The 21,090-nt window shown below is 41.1% G+C and overlaps 2 protein-coding genes across 3 annotated transcripts in view; one reads left to right on the forward strand and one right to left on the reverse strand.

The window, feature by feature from the left end:
• Positions 1–4,011, forward strand: part of ZNF175 (zinc finger protein 175) — a 13,615-nt gene extending 9,604 nt beyond the window's left edge. For both annotated transcript variants that reach the window (XM_012813684.2, XM_023508900.1), the window contains one exon: positions 1,794–4,011. In XM_012813684.2, coding sequence (XP_012669138.1) covers positions 1,794–3,559 — 1,766 coding nt within the window. In that variant the 3' untranslated portion in view covers positions 3,560–4,011. The remainder of the gene's footprint in view (positions 1–1,793) is intronic.
• A 9,639-nt stretch (positions 4,012–13,650) lies between these two features.
• LOC105886347 (sialic acid-binding Ig-like lectin 5) overlaps positions 13,651–21,090 on the reverse strand; it is a 16,969-nt gene continuing 9,529 nt past the window's right edge. The window contains exon 6 of the mRNA XM_012813665.2: positions 13,651–14,128. Within this exon, the coding sequence (XP_012669119.1) occupies positions 13,940–14,128 (189 nt within the window). The 3' untranslated portion in view covers positions 13,651–13,939. The remainder of the gene's footprint in view (positions 14,129–21,090) is intronic.

The following is a 21,090-nucleotide window of genomic DNA, read 5'->3' on the forward strand; positions in this document are numbered from 1 at the left end:
CCCGCCACAACGCCCGGCTATTTTTTGGGTGCAGCCATTATTGTTGTTTGGCAGGTCTGGGCTGGATTCAAACCCGCCACCTTAGGTGTATGTGGCTGGTGCCTTAGCTGCTTGAGCCACAGGACTGAGCCAACATAGGTGAATCTTAAAGCCATGCTAAGTTAAATAAAGCCAGATATAAAAGGACAAATTCTACTTATATAAGGTACCTGGAGTAATCAATTCACACAGAGAGAAAATGGAAGAGTAGTTGCCAAAAGCTAGGGGAGAAAAGGAAAAGGGAAGTTGTTTAATGGGTGTAATATGTTTTGCAAGATGTAAAAGTTCTGGAGATCTGTTGTATAACAGTGTGAATATATGTAATCCTACTAAATTATATATTTTAAAAGGGTAAGATGGTAAATGTTATGTGTTTTACACCACGGTAAGAAAAAATTAATAATAGAAAGTGTTTTCACTTTTAAAAAAAGTGAAAAGTGATTGAGGTTTCTTGATAGGACGAGAGTCTGGGATATAGTGGGATATAGTTGTTTTTTTTGAGGCAGAGTCTCACTGTCACCCAGCAACCTCAAACTCTTGGGCTTAAGCGATTCTCTTGCCTCAGCCTCCCAAGTAGTTTAGACTACAGGCATTCACCACAACACCTGGCTTTTGTTGTTGTTGTTGTTGTAGTTGTCATTGTTGTTTAGCAGGCCTGGGGTGAGATTGAACCCAACAGCCCTAGTATATGTGGCCAGTGCCCTAACCATTGACATACGTGTGCCGAGCCTGGGATAGAGTTTATCTAAGTGACTAAAAGAAAAGAACTAGATGTGATGGTCATGTAATACTAAGTAGTTAAATCTGATTTAAAAAAAAAAGTAATAGTAAAATATTATAACTATTATTTTTATTGAGAATCTGCTGGGTTTTATGCATTATACTAGTAAGAGGACCAATGACTCCCATTCTTGCACAAATAAATAAATAAAATTATAGTAAAAGAAAATAAAGGTATGCTCAGTGGCATAAAGCTAAAAGTTCTAAAAGAGAGCACTTCTATAGAAAAAGGATAAAACAAATTCTAGGGGACAGCATATTTGTCCAGTCTTCCAATATACCTTTCTGAGGATGTGGGTATATTTCTAGATTCAAGGGGGGGGGGAGCTATAACTTCATGGAGAGTTGAGGCATAAGCATTCTTTCACTGTTTGGCCATGTCAGGATAGGGGAAGCTTTAGTAGTTTTCCAACAGTTCTAGAAGGCTGATGGGTTTGCAGTGTTTCTAACAAGTGGGAGATTGGTAAGGATTTAGCTCTGAAAGCTAATGATAATCTGTATACTGAGCCCCTTCCTTTAAGCCTTGGCTCTCCACTGATGTTGCCCTGTATACCCTTGTCTCATCTTCTGTTCATCTTCCTTGGTCTGGACATCTAGACTGCCTGTGTAAGTGGAGTCAGGTTGGCTGTGTTCAAATCTAACCTTCCCACAGATTGCAAAGTGATCTTTTCCAGTTGTGTGATCATAATGTACTTCCTTTTCTTTATTTGTAAAATAGGAACACTAATCATAGTTACCTCCTGAGGTTATTGTTAGGTGCCTCACATAGACCATTGTCAGGCACATGCTAAGGGCTTTATAGATGAGTGTTCCACTTATGAGGGCTACATGAGTGTTTCTGCTCATTGCCACCATCATCAGCACCATTATTACATGACTCAGCAATTTTCCTGTATTCAATGTCAATTAGCTCCATGTGTTTTCTCCTCTATCCTGTTCATTATGTCTGTTTCATCTTCCCTTTTTCCTTCCAGAAGGGAAGTTTGTGCTCATAACCCCACAACAGGAAATTCCTGAGAAAGCTTCTATGGTGGGTGAGGTCACAAGAGATGGTTCCATTATAGAAGAACTGTGGTGGGAAGCTGACCAAACAAAGAGAGATCAGCAAAATCAAACTCCACTCACATGTCATGGTGGTGTCTTCAACAAGAAAACATTGAACACAGAGAGAAATCATGAAGATAAGGACTCTGGGAAAATCATTCACATAAGGCCCCACCTTCTTCCTTCACAAAGATCTCAGAAATGTTGCTCATTTGCAAAAAGTTTGAAGCCTAACCCAAAAGTAAATGGTCAGAATGAAAGTAGTGCTACAGCACAACTTGATGACATTGTTGAGTGTGATCAGCTATTCACCCAGACCTCTTACATGGCTTATAGCAAGAATATTCATACAGGAGAGAAATTCTGCAAAGATAATCAATGTAGAAAAATTTGTGGCCATAAACAGTCACTCACACAACACCAAATTGATGCTCAGGAGAAGCGCAGTGAGTCTACTGAATGTACCCAGATATCACACCTCCTCATCCAGCAGGGGATTCATAATGTAAAAAGCATTCATGAATGCAGCAAATGTGGAAAAGCTATCACCCTACAACAAAAACTCAGTGTGTATCTAACAGAACATACAGATAATGTACCCTATGTATGTAAGGAATGTGGGAAGGTCTTTATACAGAAATCAGAATTAATTACACACCAGAAAGCTCACACCAGAAAGAAGCCCTATAAATGCCATGAATGTGGAAAAGCATTTTTCCAGGTGTTATCTCTCTTTAGACATCAGAAAACTCACAGTAGAGAAAAACTCTATGAATGCAGTAAATGTGGGAAAGGCTTTGCCCAGAACTCGACCCTCACCATACATCAGAAAATTCATACAGGTGAGAGACAGTATGCATGCAGTGAATGTGGTAAAGCCTTCACCCAGAAGTCAACACTCAGTTTGCACCAGAAGATCCACTCAGGGCAGAAGGCCTATTTGTGTATTGAATGTGGGCAGGCCTTCATCCAGAAGGCACACCTGGTTGTACATCAAAGAAGTCACACTGGAGAGAAGCCTTACCACTGCCACAGCTGTGGGAAATCCTTCATTTCCAAGTCACAGCTTGACATACATCATCGAATTCATACAGGGGAGAAACCTTATGAATGCAGTGACTGTGGAAAAACCTTCACCCAAAAGTCACACCTCAATATACACCAGAAAATTCATACTGGTGAAAGACACCATGTATGCAGTGAATGTGGGAAAGCCTTCAACCAGAAGTCAATACTTAGCATGCATCAGAGAATTCACTCTGGAGAGAAGCCTTACAAATGCAGTGAATGTGGGAAAGCCTTCACTTCTAAGTCTCAATTCAAAGAGCATCAGCGAATTCACACAGGTGAGAAACCCTATGTATGCACTGAATGTGGAAAGGCCTTCAACGGCAGGTCAAATTTCCATAAACATCAGATAATTCACACTAGAGAGAGACCCTTTGTCTGCTACAAATGTGGGCACGCTTTCATCCAGAAATCAGAGTTGATCACCCATCAAAAAACTCACATTGGAGAGAAACCTTATGAATGCCATGACTGTGGAAAATCATTCAGTAAGAAACCACAGCTCAAGGTGCACCAGCGAATTCACACAGGAGAGAGACCTTATGTGTGTTCTCAATGTGGGAAGGCCTTCAACAACAGGTCAAATTTCAATAAACACCAAACAACTCACACCAGAGACAAAACTTAAACTGTAGTTATTCTGTGAAAGGCTTTACCAAGAAATCAATTCCTAGTGCATCAGCATATTCATAAATGAAATATACTCCCTGAGTCTCTAATTGTCTGTGATAGATTAGTGCTTCAGAAAAACTTTAGGGATACTTTGCATGTGTTAAACACATCATGAAGTCACACATTATCTTATATAAGGGAAATTACTCAGAAAAGAACTTTTAAGAATAGGAAATATCCTTATTTGTACTTGCCTCATCAAGGATTTCATCCAGGGAAGAAATCCTGACTACTGCATTGAGAAAAACCGTTCTGTAGGAAATAGTACAGGACAGATTACTACCAGACTATTTATAGGAAAGTCTTGTTTACTGTGGGATTTCAATATTTTTAAGTGCCAGCAAAGTAATGATAGGACAATATTATGTACATACACGGTTGTCTTATGTATACACATACTCTATTGAATATGCCTTAACTAAAATGCTTGAGACCAGAAGTGTTTTGGATTTTTTTTTGGATTTTGGAATATTTGCATTATACTTACTGGTTGAGCATCCCTAATCTGGAAATCCCAAACTCAAAATGTTACAATGAGCATCTCCTCTGAGTATCATCTTGGCACTCAAAAATGTTTCTTTCAAATTTTTGGAGCATTTTGGATTTTCAAATTAGGCATATTCAACCTATATGGATATTTATATCTCTGTATATATTTATATACAGATTTATATGTATATGGTCTGCTCAGTATATATGCATTATGTGTGTATGTATGTATATCTATGTATGCCCTCTGTTCAGTAGGGTTTGCTGAAGAATTCACTACCAGGAAGTATAGGTAGATTATGGTTATTTTATTAAAGAATCTAATGTGATTGTGTTTATCAAATTTATTCACTATTGAATATTTTGTATCATGAGGTACCATCAATAATTATTAATTCATTTATTATGAGACACATGAATATACAGTATAGTTTTTGGTTAATGCATAAATGAGATTCTATATTGTTTTTTGTTCGTTTGTTTGTTGAGACAAAGTTTCACTTTGTCGCCCTCAGTAGAGTACTGTGGTGTAACAGCTAACAGCAACCTCTGCTCTTAGGCTTAGGCAATCCTCTTGCCTCAGCCTCCTGAGTAGCTGGGACTACAGGCACCCAACACAGCACCGGGCTATTTTTTGTTGCAGTTTGGTTGGGGCCGGGTTTGAACCTGCCACTCTTGGTATATGAGGGTGGGTGCCCTACTCACTGAGCCACAGGTGCTGCCCAAGATTCTATATTGTATCCTGTCTTTATACTGAAGCTTTTCTCTTCTTTTATGGTTAACTCAGCTCTACTCTCCCTTTTATTCCAGTCTCCACTGTCTATGGTGGTCCTCTTCATAATCAGGGCCAACCCTTTAGTCTGGACTTGTTCATATTTTTATACAAGCTGCTAGTTATACACAAAAGAGTGAGAAAACTATGGCCTCTGGCCAAATCTGGCTTAGCAATTATTAATTTTTTTTTTTAGAATAAAGTTTTATTGGAACACGGCTGTGTTCATTTGGATATGTATTATCTGGGGCTGCTTTCATGCTTTACTGGCAGATTGAAGTAGTTGTGGCAACTGTTGAGATCATATGCATATGGCCCCCAAGTTGAAAATGTTTACTATCTAGCTCTTCACAGAAGTTTGACAACTAGGGTTGTTGGTGACCACCTCCAATACCTTTCCTTATTTGGAAAGGACTTCCAGTGGACTAAGATCTTCCATACACACATGATATACACACATAGGCACACACACATTATTTCGCCTAGAAAGGTTACATAACTTGTTGGTTACACAATGAGAAGATGGTACTCCCAGAATCTGAACCAGGCATGGTGGTCCAGGAGCTTCTGCCCTTAACCATGGCATCTCCTGACAATAGCTTCCAGTTTCTGAGCTTTGTGTTTACTGGGGTGCAGAATACAGGAGACAAGAAAAAAAGTTAGGAGCAGTTCAGGAAGGCCCTGGGACACCTGCTCTGTACTGTGTCTTATGCCCAGCAATGCTGGGGGCCCAGATTAAAATCCAACTGAACTGGTAAGATGGCTTATGCCTATAATCCTAGCCCTCTGGAAGGCCAAGGTGGGAGGATCACTTGAGGTCAGGACTTTGAGAGCAGCCAAGACCAAGACCTCGACCTCATCTCTACTAATAATGGAAAAATTAGCCAGGCATGGTGATACTCAGAGGCTGAGGCAGGAGGATTGCTTGAGCTTCGGAGTTTGAGGCTGCAGTGAGTTATGATGACACCACTGCACTCTAGTCCAGGCAACAGAGCAACAGGCTATCTCGGGAAAAAAAAAATCCAACTGAAGTCCCAGAGGCAGTTTATTAACCAGTGCTGTGGAGAGGGAGGTCCAGTAGGCTTTCCAAAAGAGGCACATCCCAAGTGGCTACCTAGAGGGAGACAGGTAGCATGGTTGGTGAGAGGAAATAGTCTTAAGGAAAAAAACATGTGAAAACACTTGGCAGAAAAAGTTACTTTTCTGGCAGATGGGAGTGTGCCAAAAGTTCAGTGGTAAGATATGAAGCTGGGAAAGTCATCAGGGGCCAAGTGGAAAATGCCAGGATAAAGGACTTGAGGACTTGACTCTTTAAGTCAGTGGTTCTCAACCTTCCTAATGCCTCCTAATGTCATGATTCTTTAATACAATTCCTCATGTTGTGGTGACCCCCAACCATAAAATTATTTTTGTTGCTACTTCATAACTAATTTTGCTACTGTTAGGAATCGTAATGTAAATATCTGATATTCAGGATGTATTTTAATTGTTACAAAGGGGTTGCAACCCACAGGTTGAGAACCGCTGCTCTAAGTGATAAGACAGTACAGATAATCTCCCCAGAAGCCCCGTGCCAACAACCCAAGGTCATTTTCTCCAGAATATTAACGTGAAAAATAAAATGTCTGCAAAGTATCTGTGAGAAAGCTGCCCAAACCATGCCAGCTTTTTACAATGAGAAGCCTGAAATGGTATAGGGAAAATGCAGAGCACAATGTCTGGCACAAGCTAACTGCTCATTGAGTGTTGTTATTTTCCCCTATGTCCTTGCAGTGCTTGTAACCTCTGGGCTCCTGCAACCCTTAAAATCTGGCACCCTCACAGTAGTTCTTCACTATCTCCTGACCAAGCTAGGACAGGGGCTCCCACACAGCAAATAATATTGAGTCCAGATCACTAGAATTCAACCTTCAAAGCAGATTCAAGACACCCAAGCCATGTCTCTTACCACACTTCACTCAGTCCTAACCAAGGGCATCACAGGATCAGAGACAAGATCTAAGAATATATGGGCTAGTTTGGGGAGCTGATGGCTTGGATCTGACTATCAGGGCTCCAGTGGCTTCTTGGGAGGATACTTGGTTTTGAGAGCTTGTCTCACTTGTCTCACCTGCCCTCCATCCTGACATCTATGTATCTTTTGGTCCACTCTGAGGTTTCCCATCTTCACAACTCCACTCACACCATGGAAGTGAGTTTTGACTTCTAAACAGTTAATTTCAACCCCATGGGCCTCCCATGTTCAGTTGTAAATCTCTCTTTACCCTACACCCATTTTCCCCTGACCTTGCCTGGCCTGCTCTACCCCTCACAGCAATTCTTTCTATCACGTGGTCCACTGAGGCCACAGAATCTTTTCCTCAGTATGAATAGTTACCATTCATGTAGAATACAGGTAAACTTAGAACTTATTTCTGTGACTCCCTTGGTTCCATAATATAACTTCCCAACTAGCCTCCTAATAGATACATCATTTCTTCATTCAAGCTGGATCAGAAGTTTGGTATAGAGCAGTATTTTTCAACCATTTTTAATCTCATGGCATGCTTGAACCTATAGTTGAACTTAATGTGGAACACTTAATTATGTTGATCAAAAAAAAAAGAAAAAAGAATATACTTACAGGGCTTTGAACTTTTTTGTTGTTGTTGTTGTTGCAGTTTGGCTGCGGCTGGGTTCAAACCCATCACCTTCCATGTATGGGCCTGGTGCCCTACTCACTGAGCTGCAGGAGCTGCCCTGTGCCTTGAACTTATTTAGAAAATAATTTAATTAATGATTTGTATAATTTTTCACAGCACACCAGCTGAAAATCACTGGTATAGAGCAAGGCACAGAATAGGGTCACAAATCGTATCCTGTATCCCAGGGCTCCATAACAGTACAAAGAGGGGCAATGCACTCTAAAGTGAGGGTAGGAAGGGCTGAGCCTCACACAGAGATTTTCTGGAAGGAGTGAAGGTAGAATCAACTCTGACAGGCAAAGGACCCAGTGGCCTGTGAGAAATGGATCGTCTCTCTGAAGCTCGTCCTCTCCTCTCTAAAATGAGGTAGCTGTCAGTGGGAGACTGAGGAGGAGTTTGGATGCCCTCTGACTAGCACCTCCTTCTCGAAGGATAGAATGTCTCCAATCCTATTCCTGAACTGTCTTACCTCTGCATCTGAGACAGGCCAGAGTGCTGCCCCCAGGTGGCGCTCCAGCCGCCAGCCCTACCTGGGCAGCAATTAGCCGCTGGTTTGGCGCTGTCCGTGGTTCTGGAGCGAATTGAGCTCTGAGTTCAGGAAACTCCACAACTGTGGACTCAAATACACAGAGCCAAGGTCCTGAGCCTTGGTCAACATGGTACCTAAGTCAGAGGCTTTGAAAAGTCTGAGTACCCTCACCTGAAAGAGGAGTTAGGGTAGGGACTCGTCCCTGTCTTTTTCCTCTTACTCCCTCTTGTTGACCTAAAGATCATACTTTTGAACTGTGATGCCAACCTGGCTAAGTGACTGGAAGGGAAAAGATAGTTTTCTGAGGTTCCAGATTACGCTGATGTTGCTGGTTTATGGGCCAAAGTGTAGTCCATAACTGGATCTCCCCTTAGATAAAGGACTAGGGAAAATATTGATTGACGCTATCGGAGTTCTAGACTCAGGGCTATACCTTTCTATATATTGTACCATTTATTCCTCACAATCAATTTCAGGGAGGCTTGGCTAATAATTCTAATTTTTCAGACTATGAAACTGAGACTTGATGTGGTAAGTGACCTTCACAGTGTCTCACATCATTGGTGCACATTTTGGGGCAGGGATTGCAAACAACCATACCTGGCACCATGGGAAAGTCACCTGAATCCCCCTGTACTGGCTTCCCCAAAGACCCAGAAGAGCAAATGACACACAGGGAAGCTTTTGTGTTTAAAAGGTATGGACTATCAGAGAAAATCCCAGGACTGGTGGTGGATGCAGGAGAAATGCTCCCTGGAGGGGGGAGCTAAAGGGATTAAGGTCATGTCTCCAGGGACCAACCACCATCTTTGGACTAGTGGAAACAATGGACTTGCTTTCTATTAGTGAGGAGTGATTTCACTTAGCATTTTCCACTGGAAGGTCCCCAGAGGAGGAAGGTCCCCAGTAAATTCTTATATGTAAATAGTTACCAAGTTATTCAGGACACCACTGAGAAGTAAGACTTCAGTGTGGCCCGCAGAGAGGGTAGCCTGTGGAGAATGTTAGACCAGCTTTTCTTTTGGAGAAGCAGGGAAAAAGCTGGACATGAGAGCAAAAAATGTGCAGAGATTGGTGATAGTAACAAGAAACGTTGATAAAACATATTTACTCCCCATTCTGGACTGGAAGCTATGTTAGTTGTTTTTACATTGCGTGTTTTCTCATTGCAAATAGCAATATAGGAACCTTCCTTGTAAAATAAGTGACATTTAGGGAGAGGTTGAGCTACTTAAAATATTCACATATGGTGAGATTTTCCCCAAGCACTGTGCCAGGGGCTGGAGATTGAAGAGCAAACAAAGCAGATGTGGCATTAACTTCAGAGTAAAGCAGGGCATTGCATGGTGCCCCAGTTTCCTCATCTGGGGGACTGTTGTGAGGGTGGGGTAGGGCTTTGGAGACCTGGACTGCCCCATATCTGTCAGGACTAACATCCTTTCAGCATTCATCAACCCTATCCTTACCTCCCCTCACTATATGACAGGCCCTGCCAGCCCTCTTGGCCTGTAATCAGGCAGATCCTCTGACTGGCATGCTCTTTCCCTGATCCCTATGATATAATAATCATTCTATCCTTGCACTTTAGGTGCATATATTGTAAAGAAGGCATAGTTGCTGTATTAATCCAAGCTGACTCTCTGTTTTTAATAAAAGCACTTATATAATCATTTTTAGTGTGCTACCAACTCCACCTTACTTTATTACTCCATTCTTGTTGTTGTTGTTGCAGTTTTGGCACTGGCCCCATATACCGAGGGTGGCAAGTTCAATCCCGTCACCCTCGGTATATGGGGGTGGTGCCCAACTCACTGAGCCACAGGTGCCGCCCTATCTCTCCATTCTTGTTTTTCTTTTCTTAAGTTTACAAAGTTAAGAAACTTTGTAAGGAAGTTTAGTAATAAAGAGGCAGCTGTGGTATAGTGAATTCTTTTTTTTTTTTTTTTCATTCACTGAAGGATATCTGAGTTAATTCTGGCTTTGGGAGATCATAATTGAAGTTGCCGTAAATGTCTGCATATGAGTCTTCATGTTGATATGAATGAGTGAGTTTTTTAAGTCTGTTGCAACAGTGCCCCATAAACTGAGAGGTTAAAGATAACAAAAACATGTTTTCTGGAGTTTTGGAGGCTAAAAGTCCCAAATCAAAGTGTCAACATGCTCTGTTCCCTCTGAATCCTGGGGGTGGGCAGTGGTCCTTCCTTGACTTTTCAAGCTTCTGGCATTGTCTGGCCGTCTTGTTGCTGTCCCTTATCCTGTATCCATCACTCCCATCTCTGTCTCCCTTGTCACATGGCTATCTCTCCCTGCATGCCCTGTCTTACTGTAAAAATATCAGTCATATGGGATAAAAGGCCCAGCTGACTCCAGTATAACCTTATGTGAAATATTCATCTCTACAACAACTCTATTTTCCCATAAGCTCACATTTAGCTGTACTGGATGTCAAGATGTGCTAGTCTAAGTTTATGGGGAAATTGCCATGAAGAAAATAGCAATGTACAACTAGAAAAATTTTTCTGAAGAAAAATTGTCACTGATAAAGAGAAGTCAGGGTGGACAGCAATGAGCAGAACTGATGAAAACATTGCAAAAATTCATCAGATTTTGTGTTGAAATCATCAGCTGACTGTGAGAAGCACAGCGGACTAAGTAAATACTGATAGAGAAACAGATGGTAAAATCTTAACTGAAAATCTTTGTCAAGAGCTCTTGGCTTTTGCATCACAGCAATGCACTAGCTCACACAGCTCTGTGAGGCAGTGTGTAGCCAGTAAGTAAAAACTGTACGGGAACACCATCCCTACTCACCTCACCTGATCTGGCCTCCAGGGAATTTTTTCTTTGCCCAAGGATAAAAGAAATATTGAAAGGAAGACATTTTGATGACAGTCAGGACATCAAGGATAATATGATGATGGCTTGGATGACCATTTCAGAAAAAGAGCTCTAAAATTTCTTTGAAGGGTGGGGTAGGCATTGACTGGCATAGGTGCATAGCTTCCCAAGGGGAGAACCTAGACGGTCACTGTAGTGATACTCAGCAATGAGTTATGTGGCACTTTTCCTAGGATGAGTTCATGAACTTAATTGTCAGAATTCTTACTACTATCCTTTACACAGGCAGCTGGAGGTGCTATTGTTTTGTCACAGATTTTTGTCTATTTTTTTTTGCATTGAAATATTAAGCAATAATAATAATGCAAAGAAAGTAACATTCACATTGTCAAATTAGAGTATTTCTATTACAGAATGCTTTGACTCTGAGATTCAGTATGGATTCATCAATTAACTTCGTGTTATTATTTTTTTAGTCTCAAAAAATAAACAACTAATATTTATAAATAAAAGTGAAAGATAATTTCAAAAAAAAGATCATGCCAAATCTTACAGACAATAGAAAAAGGAGAAATACTTCAAAATCATTCTACTTGATCTGGATACACCTGATAATAAAATCAGAGAAAACACTGTACCCCAGAAGTGCATTAATGTACATAGTTACCATTCAATTAAAAAAAAAAAACTAAAGAAAAGAAATACGTAGTTTTCAAGCTCAAGCTCTTAGGAAGAAAAAAAAATCAGAGAAAATATATTATTATAAAAGGGAGATTACAAACTTATTTCACTTATAAATGAGGATGCAATATCCTAAACAACATATTAACAAGTTGAATTAACAGTGAATTCTTATAACTAGGTTATGTTATATATTGTGATTGTATTCTTTTAGTCATTACAATAAAAATTACAGCATGCATAATTATCAAAGTCTTTAGTGAATGAAAACCTCTCTATCCTCCTAGATAATATATGGATATTGGGAAATGTGAAGTACACTTACTCCCCTTTATATTTAGCTGTTATTATTGTCAGGAATTCTAAAACTATCTCTTGCTTTTATTCTACAAGTAATAAATCTCCACATTTATTTACTCCAAAAGATCTTTGTTACATCCTCATTTTGACTTATCTTAACTGAGTATGTATTATAAACTGATGTTAGAGATAGTATTTTTTTTTTTTTTTTGAGACAGAATCTCACTTTGTCGCCCTCAGTAGAGTGCTATGGGCGTCGCAGCTCACAGCAACTTCTGACTCCTGGGCTTAGGCAATTCTTTTGCCTCAGCCTCCTGAGTAGCTAGGACTACAGGTGCCTGCCACAATGCCCAGGTATTTTTTGTTGCAGTTTGGCCAGGGCCGGGCTCAAACCCGCCACCCTCGGTATATGGGGCTGGCGCCCTGCCCACTGAGCAACAGGCGCCGCCCAGTTAGAGATAGTATTTGCTTTCTTCCACTCTCCATAATTGCTACTGATAATTTAGCTGTCAATTAAATGCTTGTTATTTGAAGGTAATTTGCCTTTTTTCTCTGTTTGCTGTTCAGATTTTCTCCTCATCTTTGGTTTTCTTTGATTTACCCTTACCTCGATATAAACTCAATGTGAGGAAGATTTCCTATGACAGTTCCAACCTTTGGCTAGGCCACACATAAGACCATAGAACTAAAATTCACATTTTCAGCATGGGCAAATGCCCTTGGGAATCTTGACATTTGGCTTAGATATCCTGCTCAATTCTCTGGGTTTCAGCTTTCCCTTAAATTTTGATCTGGTAAGTTCTCATTTTCATTTTACATATTCTGTACTTTTTGAGTGAAGGATTTTTTTTTTTCTGTTTATTTTGTTTTTTCAACATAATCTTGATGGAATTGATCTCAACTCACCTCCTGTGTTATTGAAAGTGGGGGTATCTGGGTATGGGGGATCAATATTCTCTCAGCAGCACAGTGAAATTATCTACTTCTTTCCTCATGGTCACTTTCTAAAGTTTAGAAAATATAACATTGTCATTAATCTGGGTTTGGACACTGCTGGAGAATTTTTGGCTGTTTTGTACAACTTTACATGAGGAAGAAAATGAGCTTTTTCTTCAGTCCACCCTTTCAACCCAAGACCATCCATGAATTCATGTTTGAAGCACAAGGGAATGCAAGCCAACAAAGCGAGGTGACTTGGCTTCCTGAAAGGGGATCTCAAATTGCAAAGAATGTGGCATGAACCAGCATGGAAAGGTTTAAGGAAGGGAGGGCTACGAGGAAAGGATGAATGAGTGGACAGCAAGGAGATTATGAAAGTTTTAAATGCCAAGGGGCAGTGTTTGTGATGTGTTGTCTAAGCCAGGGAGCCATGAACGGGTTTGGGCAAGAAAGAGTCAGCATTGGCTCTTTGGCTTTTAGAAAGCTCCTTGTGGGTGCCATGAATGAGGAGAAAGACTAGAGGTGAGGGAATATTCTGGAAGGATTGACAAGTAAAAGTGGGGCAAAGGGATGACCATGGAGAGGATATAAGATGCTATATCATGAACCAAATGCCAGGGAGAGGGGTGGTCTTTCCTAGGGACTCTGTGAAGCGTTCTGGGGAGGGGGGATGATGCCAACACATTGCTGCCTTGTTTTCCATGCCTGGTCACCACCAGCCTTAGGACAACTTCCCAGCAGGACCTTTCTGTTTGAGGAGTAGAGACTAGCAATGCACACTAGGACTTCTGTTGTATGATTTGCATGTGGTTGATTTCTTTAATATTCACAACAGCTTTTGAGGTAATACATACAATCTCTGGTTACAGAACAGGAAATTGAGGCTCAGAGAGATGAGGTGAGCTGGTTGATAACAATGCTGTAGAGAACACTGGAGCCTGAGCTTGAGCCCGTATCTCTAATTCTGTCATCCTCTTTCTACTCTACCTGGGAACACTTGTACAGTAGTTACTGTTAATATTGTCACAAGGCTCTGGGTGCTTCGGCACAGGACCCCACTGGTCCTTTCCTCCCACCAACTGGGATTGAGTTCTGGGAGAGTTCTCAATTGCTTGGCTTGATCTCTGAGTACTCTGTGGTGCATGTGGCCTTCTGGTCCTGAGGCTCCCTGGCCTTCATCTCTTGAAAGCTGACAGAAGCATAATAGAGGTCCTGCTCTCCCAAGGGGTGGGTGTCCCTCACAGGGGACTCTTGGTCTGGAGGGCTGTCTGGACAGGGCTTTTGCCTGGAACCCTGAGAAAAGGGGAGAGAAAGGAGTCATAGTAGGAATAAAGAGGCAGCTGTAGTATAGTGAATTCTTGTAATTTTATGTTGCCTCAATGTTCATTTAGGATAGAGTTGGACTTCCTCATACCAGCAGCAGGGTTAGTCACCTTTGACAGTTTCTACTTCTCTACCTTTCCAAGTTCTTCAAGGTGGTTAATTCAGAATTTTGTCCTGTACAACCACCTTCTGCTGACCACCTCCCTACAGGACAGCTGAACACAATCATACCTGACTTGGCCCCAGCTCCTACACATCATATGAGCTGTACAACTATGCTGTCATGACCACCTCTTAGGCACAATGTGACTCCACAGAATTCATGCCTGCCTGCTCTAAACCCCCCAATTATAGTTTCCTGTGGGAAGCCTGCTTGGGTAATGCCCAGGACTCTAATTAAGGATTTGGCTACAGGTTCCCCTTGCCTTTTCCCCCACCTACTGGTTGAGTATGTGTGTCTCAGATGGCACTGGCATTGTGACAGGTGCTGCCTTCTTCTCTCTGGGACCTATAAGTAATAAACTGCTTCTGTTACTTCATATGTTTTGTTGTGTTGCCTCCTGTGTCTCACCTGACTGACACACCCTAACCTAAACTCTCCTGTTCAGAGCTCTCCTAGAGAAAAGAAATAAACTGGATGCAGATCACACAAGAGACTTGAGAGCATCTGCAGTATAAACAAGTTGCTTGTGAGAGAGATGCCTGGTCACAGGCTGAACAACTAAGCTTTATGATAAAGAAGTATTCTGTGAGTGGCACATTGTAGGTATTCATGACAAAATCCTTTGTATTCTCATTTAGGCAGGGCTAGAGTTTATGACCACTCTCCAGAAAGAGACCTCAAGACCAAATTAGTGGAAAATATAACACCTGGTCCCCAAAAGGAAGTTGGGATGCTGTACCATTTATCCCTTCATCCTTTTACTCCTGTGAAGTTAACTATTTACTCATCCATTTAAAATTTATCAGATCATATTGAGGCTTTACTAATCACATCAAATCCTCACCAAAAATAAAACAGTATGAAAGATACTGTAATTATCCTTACCTTAAAGACAGGGAAACTGAGATGGAAAGAGGTTAGGCAGCTTGCTCAAGGTCTCTCACCTAATAAAATGGTGGAGCCAGAATTCAACCCAGCCTATCTCCCCTATGCAAGGTCCTAGGATAGGAGCCAAGTGTACAGTGAGACACAGACACTGACCAAGGCAGCTTAGAGCCTGCTAGGAGGGGTGGATTACAGATTAGGCAAATTTCTACCTTCAGCATACATTACAAGTTTTTTTGAGTGCAAACTAGAAAACAGATGGCAATTCTGGATCCTGACCCAGTTCCATAAAACAAAAACAAAATGGAACAGAACCCAAGTTCCCCAGCAAAGATGGCACTTCACATATATATATAGAGAGAGAGAGAGAGACAGAGTCTCACTATGTCACCCTCAGTAGAGTGCTGTGGTGTCACAGCTCACAGCAACCTCCAACTCTTGGGCTTTAGCAATTTTCTTGCCTCAGGCTCCCAAGTAGCTGGGACTACAGGCGCCTGCCACAACACCTGACTATTTTTTGTTGCAGTTGTCATCATTGTTGTTTAGCAAGCCTGGGCTGGGTTTGAACCCGCCAGGCTGGGTGTATGTGGCCAGCGCCCTAACTACTGACCTATAGGCACTAGGCCAAAGATGGCATTTTAGACACTAAAAAGAAATTCCCTTCCCTCTCCCACCTCTGCCCACCCCCCTCCCCTTCATGCTATGGAAATGGATGTTGGAACCATGCACAGCGGCTAATGCCTGTAATCCCAGATTCTGGGAGGCTGAGAAGGGAGGATTGCTTGAGCTCAGGAGTTCAAGACCAGCTGAGCAAGAATGAGACCCCATCACTATTAAAAATAGAAATAACTAGCCAGGTATTGTGGCACGTGCCTATAGTCCCAGCTACTTGGGAGGCTGAGGCAGGAGGATCACTTGAGCCCAAGAGTTTGAGGTCACTGTGAGCTATGATAATGCCACAGCACTCTATCCATGGTGACAGAGTGAAACTCTGTCTCTAATAATAAATAAATAAATAAATAAATAAATAAAGTACAATTGCAACTCATAACCTCATACCACATTCCTGAGCTCCTTTTAAGATTAAAAAAGAAAGAAAAAAAAAGAAAGAAATGGATATTGCAAGCAACATTCAAATAGTAGCTGAGATTTTTTTTTTAAAGGATTCTAGGTTAGGAAACAATGGCTCCACTGTGTCAGAAAAAAATACAAACAAGATGAAATGACAAAGTAGCTATATGCACAGATATTATTACAAAGAGAGGAAAATGATATGTGTGCATCAATATAGCCTTATAGTCTATGAAAAAAGGGTCAAATTGATAACCATAAGACAAGATTCAGTTCAGATTAATAAGAAGGATAAAGCAATGTGTTCATTCTTTCACTCAATAACTCTTGCTGACTACTTGATAGAGCTAGGTGCTGTTCTTGCAAACAGGGTCACCTGGCTGATGCAATTCAAAACACCTGCCCTCATGCGGTTCCTCATTATGGGAGAGAACAGTAATACCAGGTCACAGTATAAGTGAACCCCATGTGTGGTGCTCACTCTTCTAGGCCTTACTTGTAACAAACCATTGAGGCAAAAACTAGCATATTAATGTGCCATTTCTAGAAGAGAAAACAAAGAAACAGAGAGATTAGTTTATCCAAGGTCACACAGCTTGCAAGTAGGTGAATCCAGAACCTGCCAGACAATGAACTCCCAGGGTTGTGCTGTGAATCACTTTACCATTCTGTCCATGGTACGAAAGTGCACAGAAGGGTTGAAAGAAAAGTAATAGAAAAAACCAAAGCTCTCTCTACCACAGTTCTTGTCAAGGTAGTGAATTCACACAAGTTACTGTGTCTATTCTCCAAGACCCAACAACAGAGGAACTGAGGACGGAACCCTTGAATAAACAAAATTTTATAAATCAGACAGTGATTGGCCAATTACACAAAATCACTAGGGGAAAGTAAGAGCTGGGGTAGCTGCAACCTGGGAGGGGGCAGCTGACTTACTGATGAGAAGGCAGATTACTCCAAACACACTGGAATTCTGCTCCTTTCTCTCCCCTATCCTGGCTTTGGGACAATTGCTGCAAAATCCAGGGTATGGGCAGGACATGATGTGCAGGTGTCCATGAGGCAAGTGTTGGATAAGCCTCTAGGGCCCACTGGGATGAAGAGACCAGAGGTGGGGCCTCTCTGGCTTTAGATATTCTCATTTCCATTTTTTTTTTTTTTTTGAGACAGAGCCTCAAGCTGTCCCCCTGGATAGAGTGCCGTGGCATTACAGCTCACAGCAACCTCCAACTCCTGGGCTCAAGCGAGTCTCCTGCCTCCGCCTCCCAAGTAGCTGGGACCACAGGCGCCCACCACAACGCCCGGCTATTTTTTGGTTGCAGCCGTCATTGTTGTTTGGCGGGCCCGGGCTGGGGATTCGAACCCGCCACCTTAGGTGTACGTGGCTGGCGCCTTAGCTGGTTGAGCTATAGGCACCGAACCCTCATTTCCATTTTCTTCACTCCACTGTCCCTAGGAAGGTAGATAGATCACAATCCAGGAGTGTCCTGGTCCAATGTTCCTTCTTCACAAAGATCTGAAGATGAAGGGGTGACTTAAGCTGACTTCTTGAGGTGATAAGGAAGTGGGAGTGACTGGTCATGGTTTTAGTTCCTAGGGTGCTCCCCCCAGGGCTTGTCCCCGTCTTTCCTTTGAGCTCAGCAAGCCCCACACAGGCCAGTATCTGCTTTTCACAGAGAAGCCCAAACTCAGGGGAATGTGAGCTCACAGCCCAGAAGACAGGGCTCCTAAGGGGAAAAGCAAACCAATGGAGCCTCAGAGACCACCCAACGCACAAGTAGATCTTAGAACACTTTGATCAAGAATTTAAAGTATGGGCTCAGCACCTGTAGCACAGTGGTTACAGCGCCAGCCACATGCACCGAGGCTGGCAGGTTTGATCCCAGTGTGGATCAGCTAAACAGCAATGACAACTGCAACAAAAAAATAGCCAGGTGCTGGGGAGGGCACCTGTAGTCCCAGCTACTTGGGAGGCTGAGGCAAGAGAATCGCTTATGCCCAAGAATTTGAGGTTGCTGTGAGCTGTGACACCACTGCATTCTACCGAGGGTTACATAGTGAGACTTCGTCTCAAAAAAAAAAAAAAAAAATTTAAAACTACAAACACTAAATGCACTAAAAAAGTTAAGTGTTAATATTAGCACAAGAACAGGCATAAAATATTTACATCAATCAGAGAGTGCATTTGTCAAATGCCTGTGAGCCATAAATAAGAAATGATATAATTAAGTACTTAATACAAAAAGGTCCAGGTAAAAATACTGTATCTACAAAACATAGTAGGGAGAACCCAATGGATGAAAAGAAGAATAGAATGAATATAACTCTGAGGGAAAACTAGTGAGTTGGAAGGGCCAATTAAAGTAACTCCTAAAAGGAAGTAGGGTAGGTTAAAAAAAAAAAAAAAAAGGTTGATTTAGACAGAGGACAGAAATAGAAAGCTTCAGTATTCAGGTAGCAGCAGTCCTAAGTGGGATGAGAAGGAAATAGAAAATAAATAGTGTTTCAAAAAAGTCGTAGAAACGAAATTTCCAGAATTAAAGAAAGATAAACAACCTCAGCTGAAGGGGCAAGAGAAAAGATGAGGGAAATGCCACCGCTAGATACGGTATAGTAAATCTTAAAAACATCATATCCAAAGAGAAAACTGGAAAGGTTGTCGGGGGGAATGAATGGACTACCTACAAAGACGTGAGATTCAGCATGACATGATTTCTTATGGCAATACTAGATGCCAGAGACAGTGAAGTTTAAGGAATCAAAGGAAAATCACTTTGATCCTAGAATTCTGACTGGTCAAGTGAAATTCACATGCAAGGGCATAAAAAAAAACTTCAGACACACAAGTCCTCAGAAAACTTAATACAGAATTGAAAACACATTGGGAGGAAGAATGCAAATACAAACAGGAAAAAATTCAGGAAATTCTGTGACAGGTATAAGATAGAAAGGTAACAAAATGCTTCAGTAAAATGTGGCTAGGTACCATAAAACCATGTATTTTGGCTGAATGGTGGCTCACTCCTGTAATCCTAACCACTTGGGAAGCTGAAGTGGAAGGATTGCTTAAGTCCAGGAGTTGAAGACCAGCCTGGGCAACTTAGCAAGACCCCAGCTCTATACAATTGTTTTTAAAAAATTAGCTGGGCATGGTGGCATATGGCTACAGTCCAAGCTACTTGGGAGGCTGAGGTGGTGAATCACTTCATTTCAGGAGGGTTTTGTTTTGTTCTTCAGACAGGGTCTCACTGTGTTGCCTAGGCTAGAATGCTGTGGTGTAATCATGGCTAGTGAACTAGAGAGATGAAAGGAGACTCTGTCTCATAACAATAAATAAATAAATAAATAGCATGTATTATGACCAAAAAGCACTCAGCTAGATTTTAATTGTGGAGAGATGGTTAAAATCCCTATACATTTGGAATTTTTAAATCCCCAGTAAGTTAAGATTCAAATAGGAAACCCCCATGATGTTTTAAAAATATCCAGAACTCAATGATATTAAAATAGTACATATCAAAACTTGTGGAATGAGGTGAAAGTGGCATTTTGAGAAAAATTTATCCACAACTACTTTTATAAAGAAGGAAGAGCTTTAAATTAATAAGCTACATACCCAGCTTAAAAGTTAATAAAAGAACATCAGAATAAACCAAAGCAAGTAGAAGGAAGGTCCTGAGAAAATCAAAGTAAAAGTAAATAAAGTAGAAAACAAAGCTACAGTGAGAAAACCAACAAGCCCAAAAGCTGGTTCTGTGCAACTGAGAATAAAATAGACAAACAATTAACAAGATCTAGCTAGCTAGAAAAGAAAAGAGAGAAGTCACAAATAACCAATTTCAGGAATAAGAAAGAGGAAGTAATCTCAACAAAAACCAGAAGCATAAAGACAACAGAATATCACCCATAACAATTATAACACTTTAAGTCCCTAGAAAAAGCTCACTGAAAAATACATAGAGTGACTGAATTAGAAAAATTGCACACAGAGACACCACCAGCCTAGATAGTTTTACAAGTGACATCAATCCTTCAAGAAACAAATCATTTCAATTTTATATACTTTCAACCAGATAATAGAAAAAAAGAGAATAGTCCCTAGTTCCTCAATATTATCTTGATGCCCGAACAAAAGGAAGAAGAGGAGAAAGGAAAATAACAAATCCACTGGACCCATGCATATAGAGATGCAAAACTGTTAAGCAAAAGCTTTTATCAAACAGAATCTATTAGGGTAGCAAAAATGTGTGCCACCAACAATGTGGTTTTCTCCCTGGAATGAGGGAATAGTTTTATATATTAGAAAACCTTTCACCTGCATTCACCATGATAGCAGATTAAAGAGAAAAAATCCTATCAGTACAAGCATTTGCAAAGTTGAACAGAAATTTCTGGTAAAAACTTAGTGATAGAAGGGAACTTCCTTAATCAGATGAAGGTTAAGAAAGATCAACTTACATGGCAGGATATTGGGAGCATTTCCTTCAAAATCAGGAGTAAAATGGTCCTATGACCACCATGTCTCTTCAACTTTGACTGGAGTCTTAGCCAGCATATTAAGATAATAAAAATGAATGAAGGGCTTAGGATAAAGGGAATAAACAAGCTGTTATCTTGCAGGTGGTATGATCATCTAATCTGAAATCCCCAAAGATTCTTCTAACAGTATCCTGGGCCAATTTGTGATTTCTTTTTCTTTTTTGAGACTGTTGCCCTGGGTTGCGTGCTGTGGCGTCACAGCTCACAGCAACCTCAAACTCTTGGGCTTAAGCAATTTTCTTGCCTCAGCCTCTCAAGTAGCTGGAACTACAGG

This window comes from Otolemur garnettii, unplaced genomic scaffold (genome assembly GCF_000181295.1).
Source record: "Otolemur garnettii isolate 467f Iridium unplaced genomic scaffold, OtoGar3 scaffold00288, whole genome shotgun sequence".
NCBI classification, from domain to species: Eukaryota; Metazoa; Chordata; class Mammalia; order Primates; family Galagidae; genus Otolemur; species Otolemur garnettii.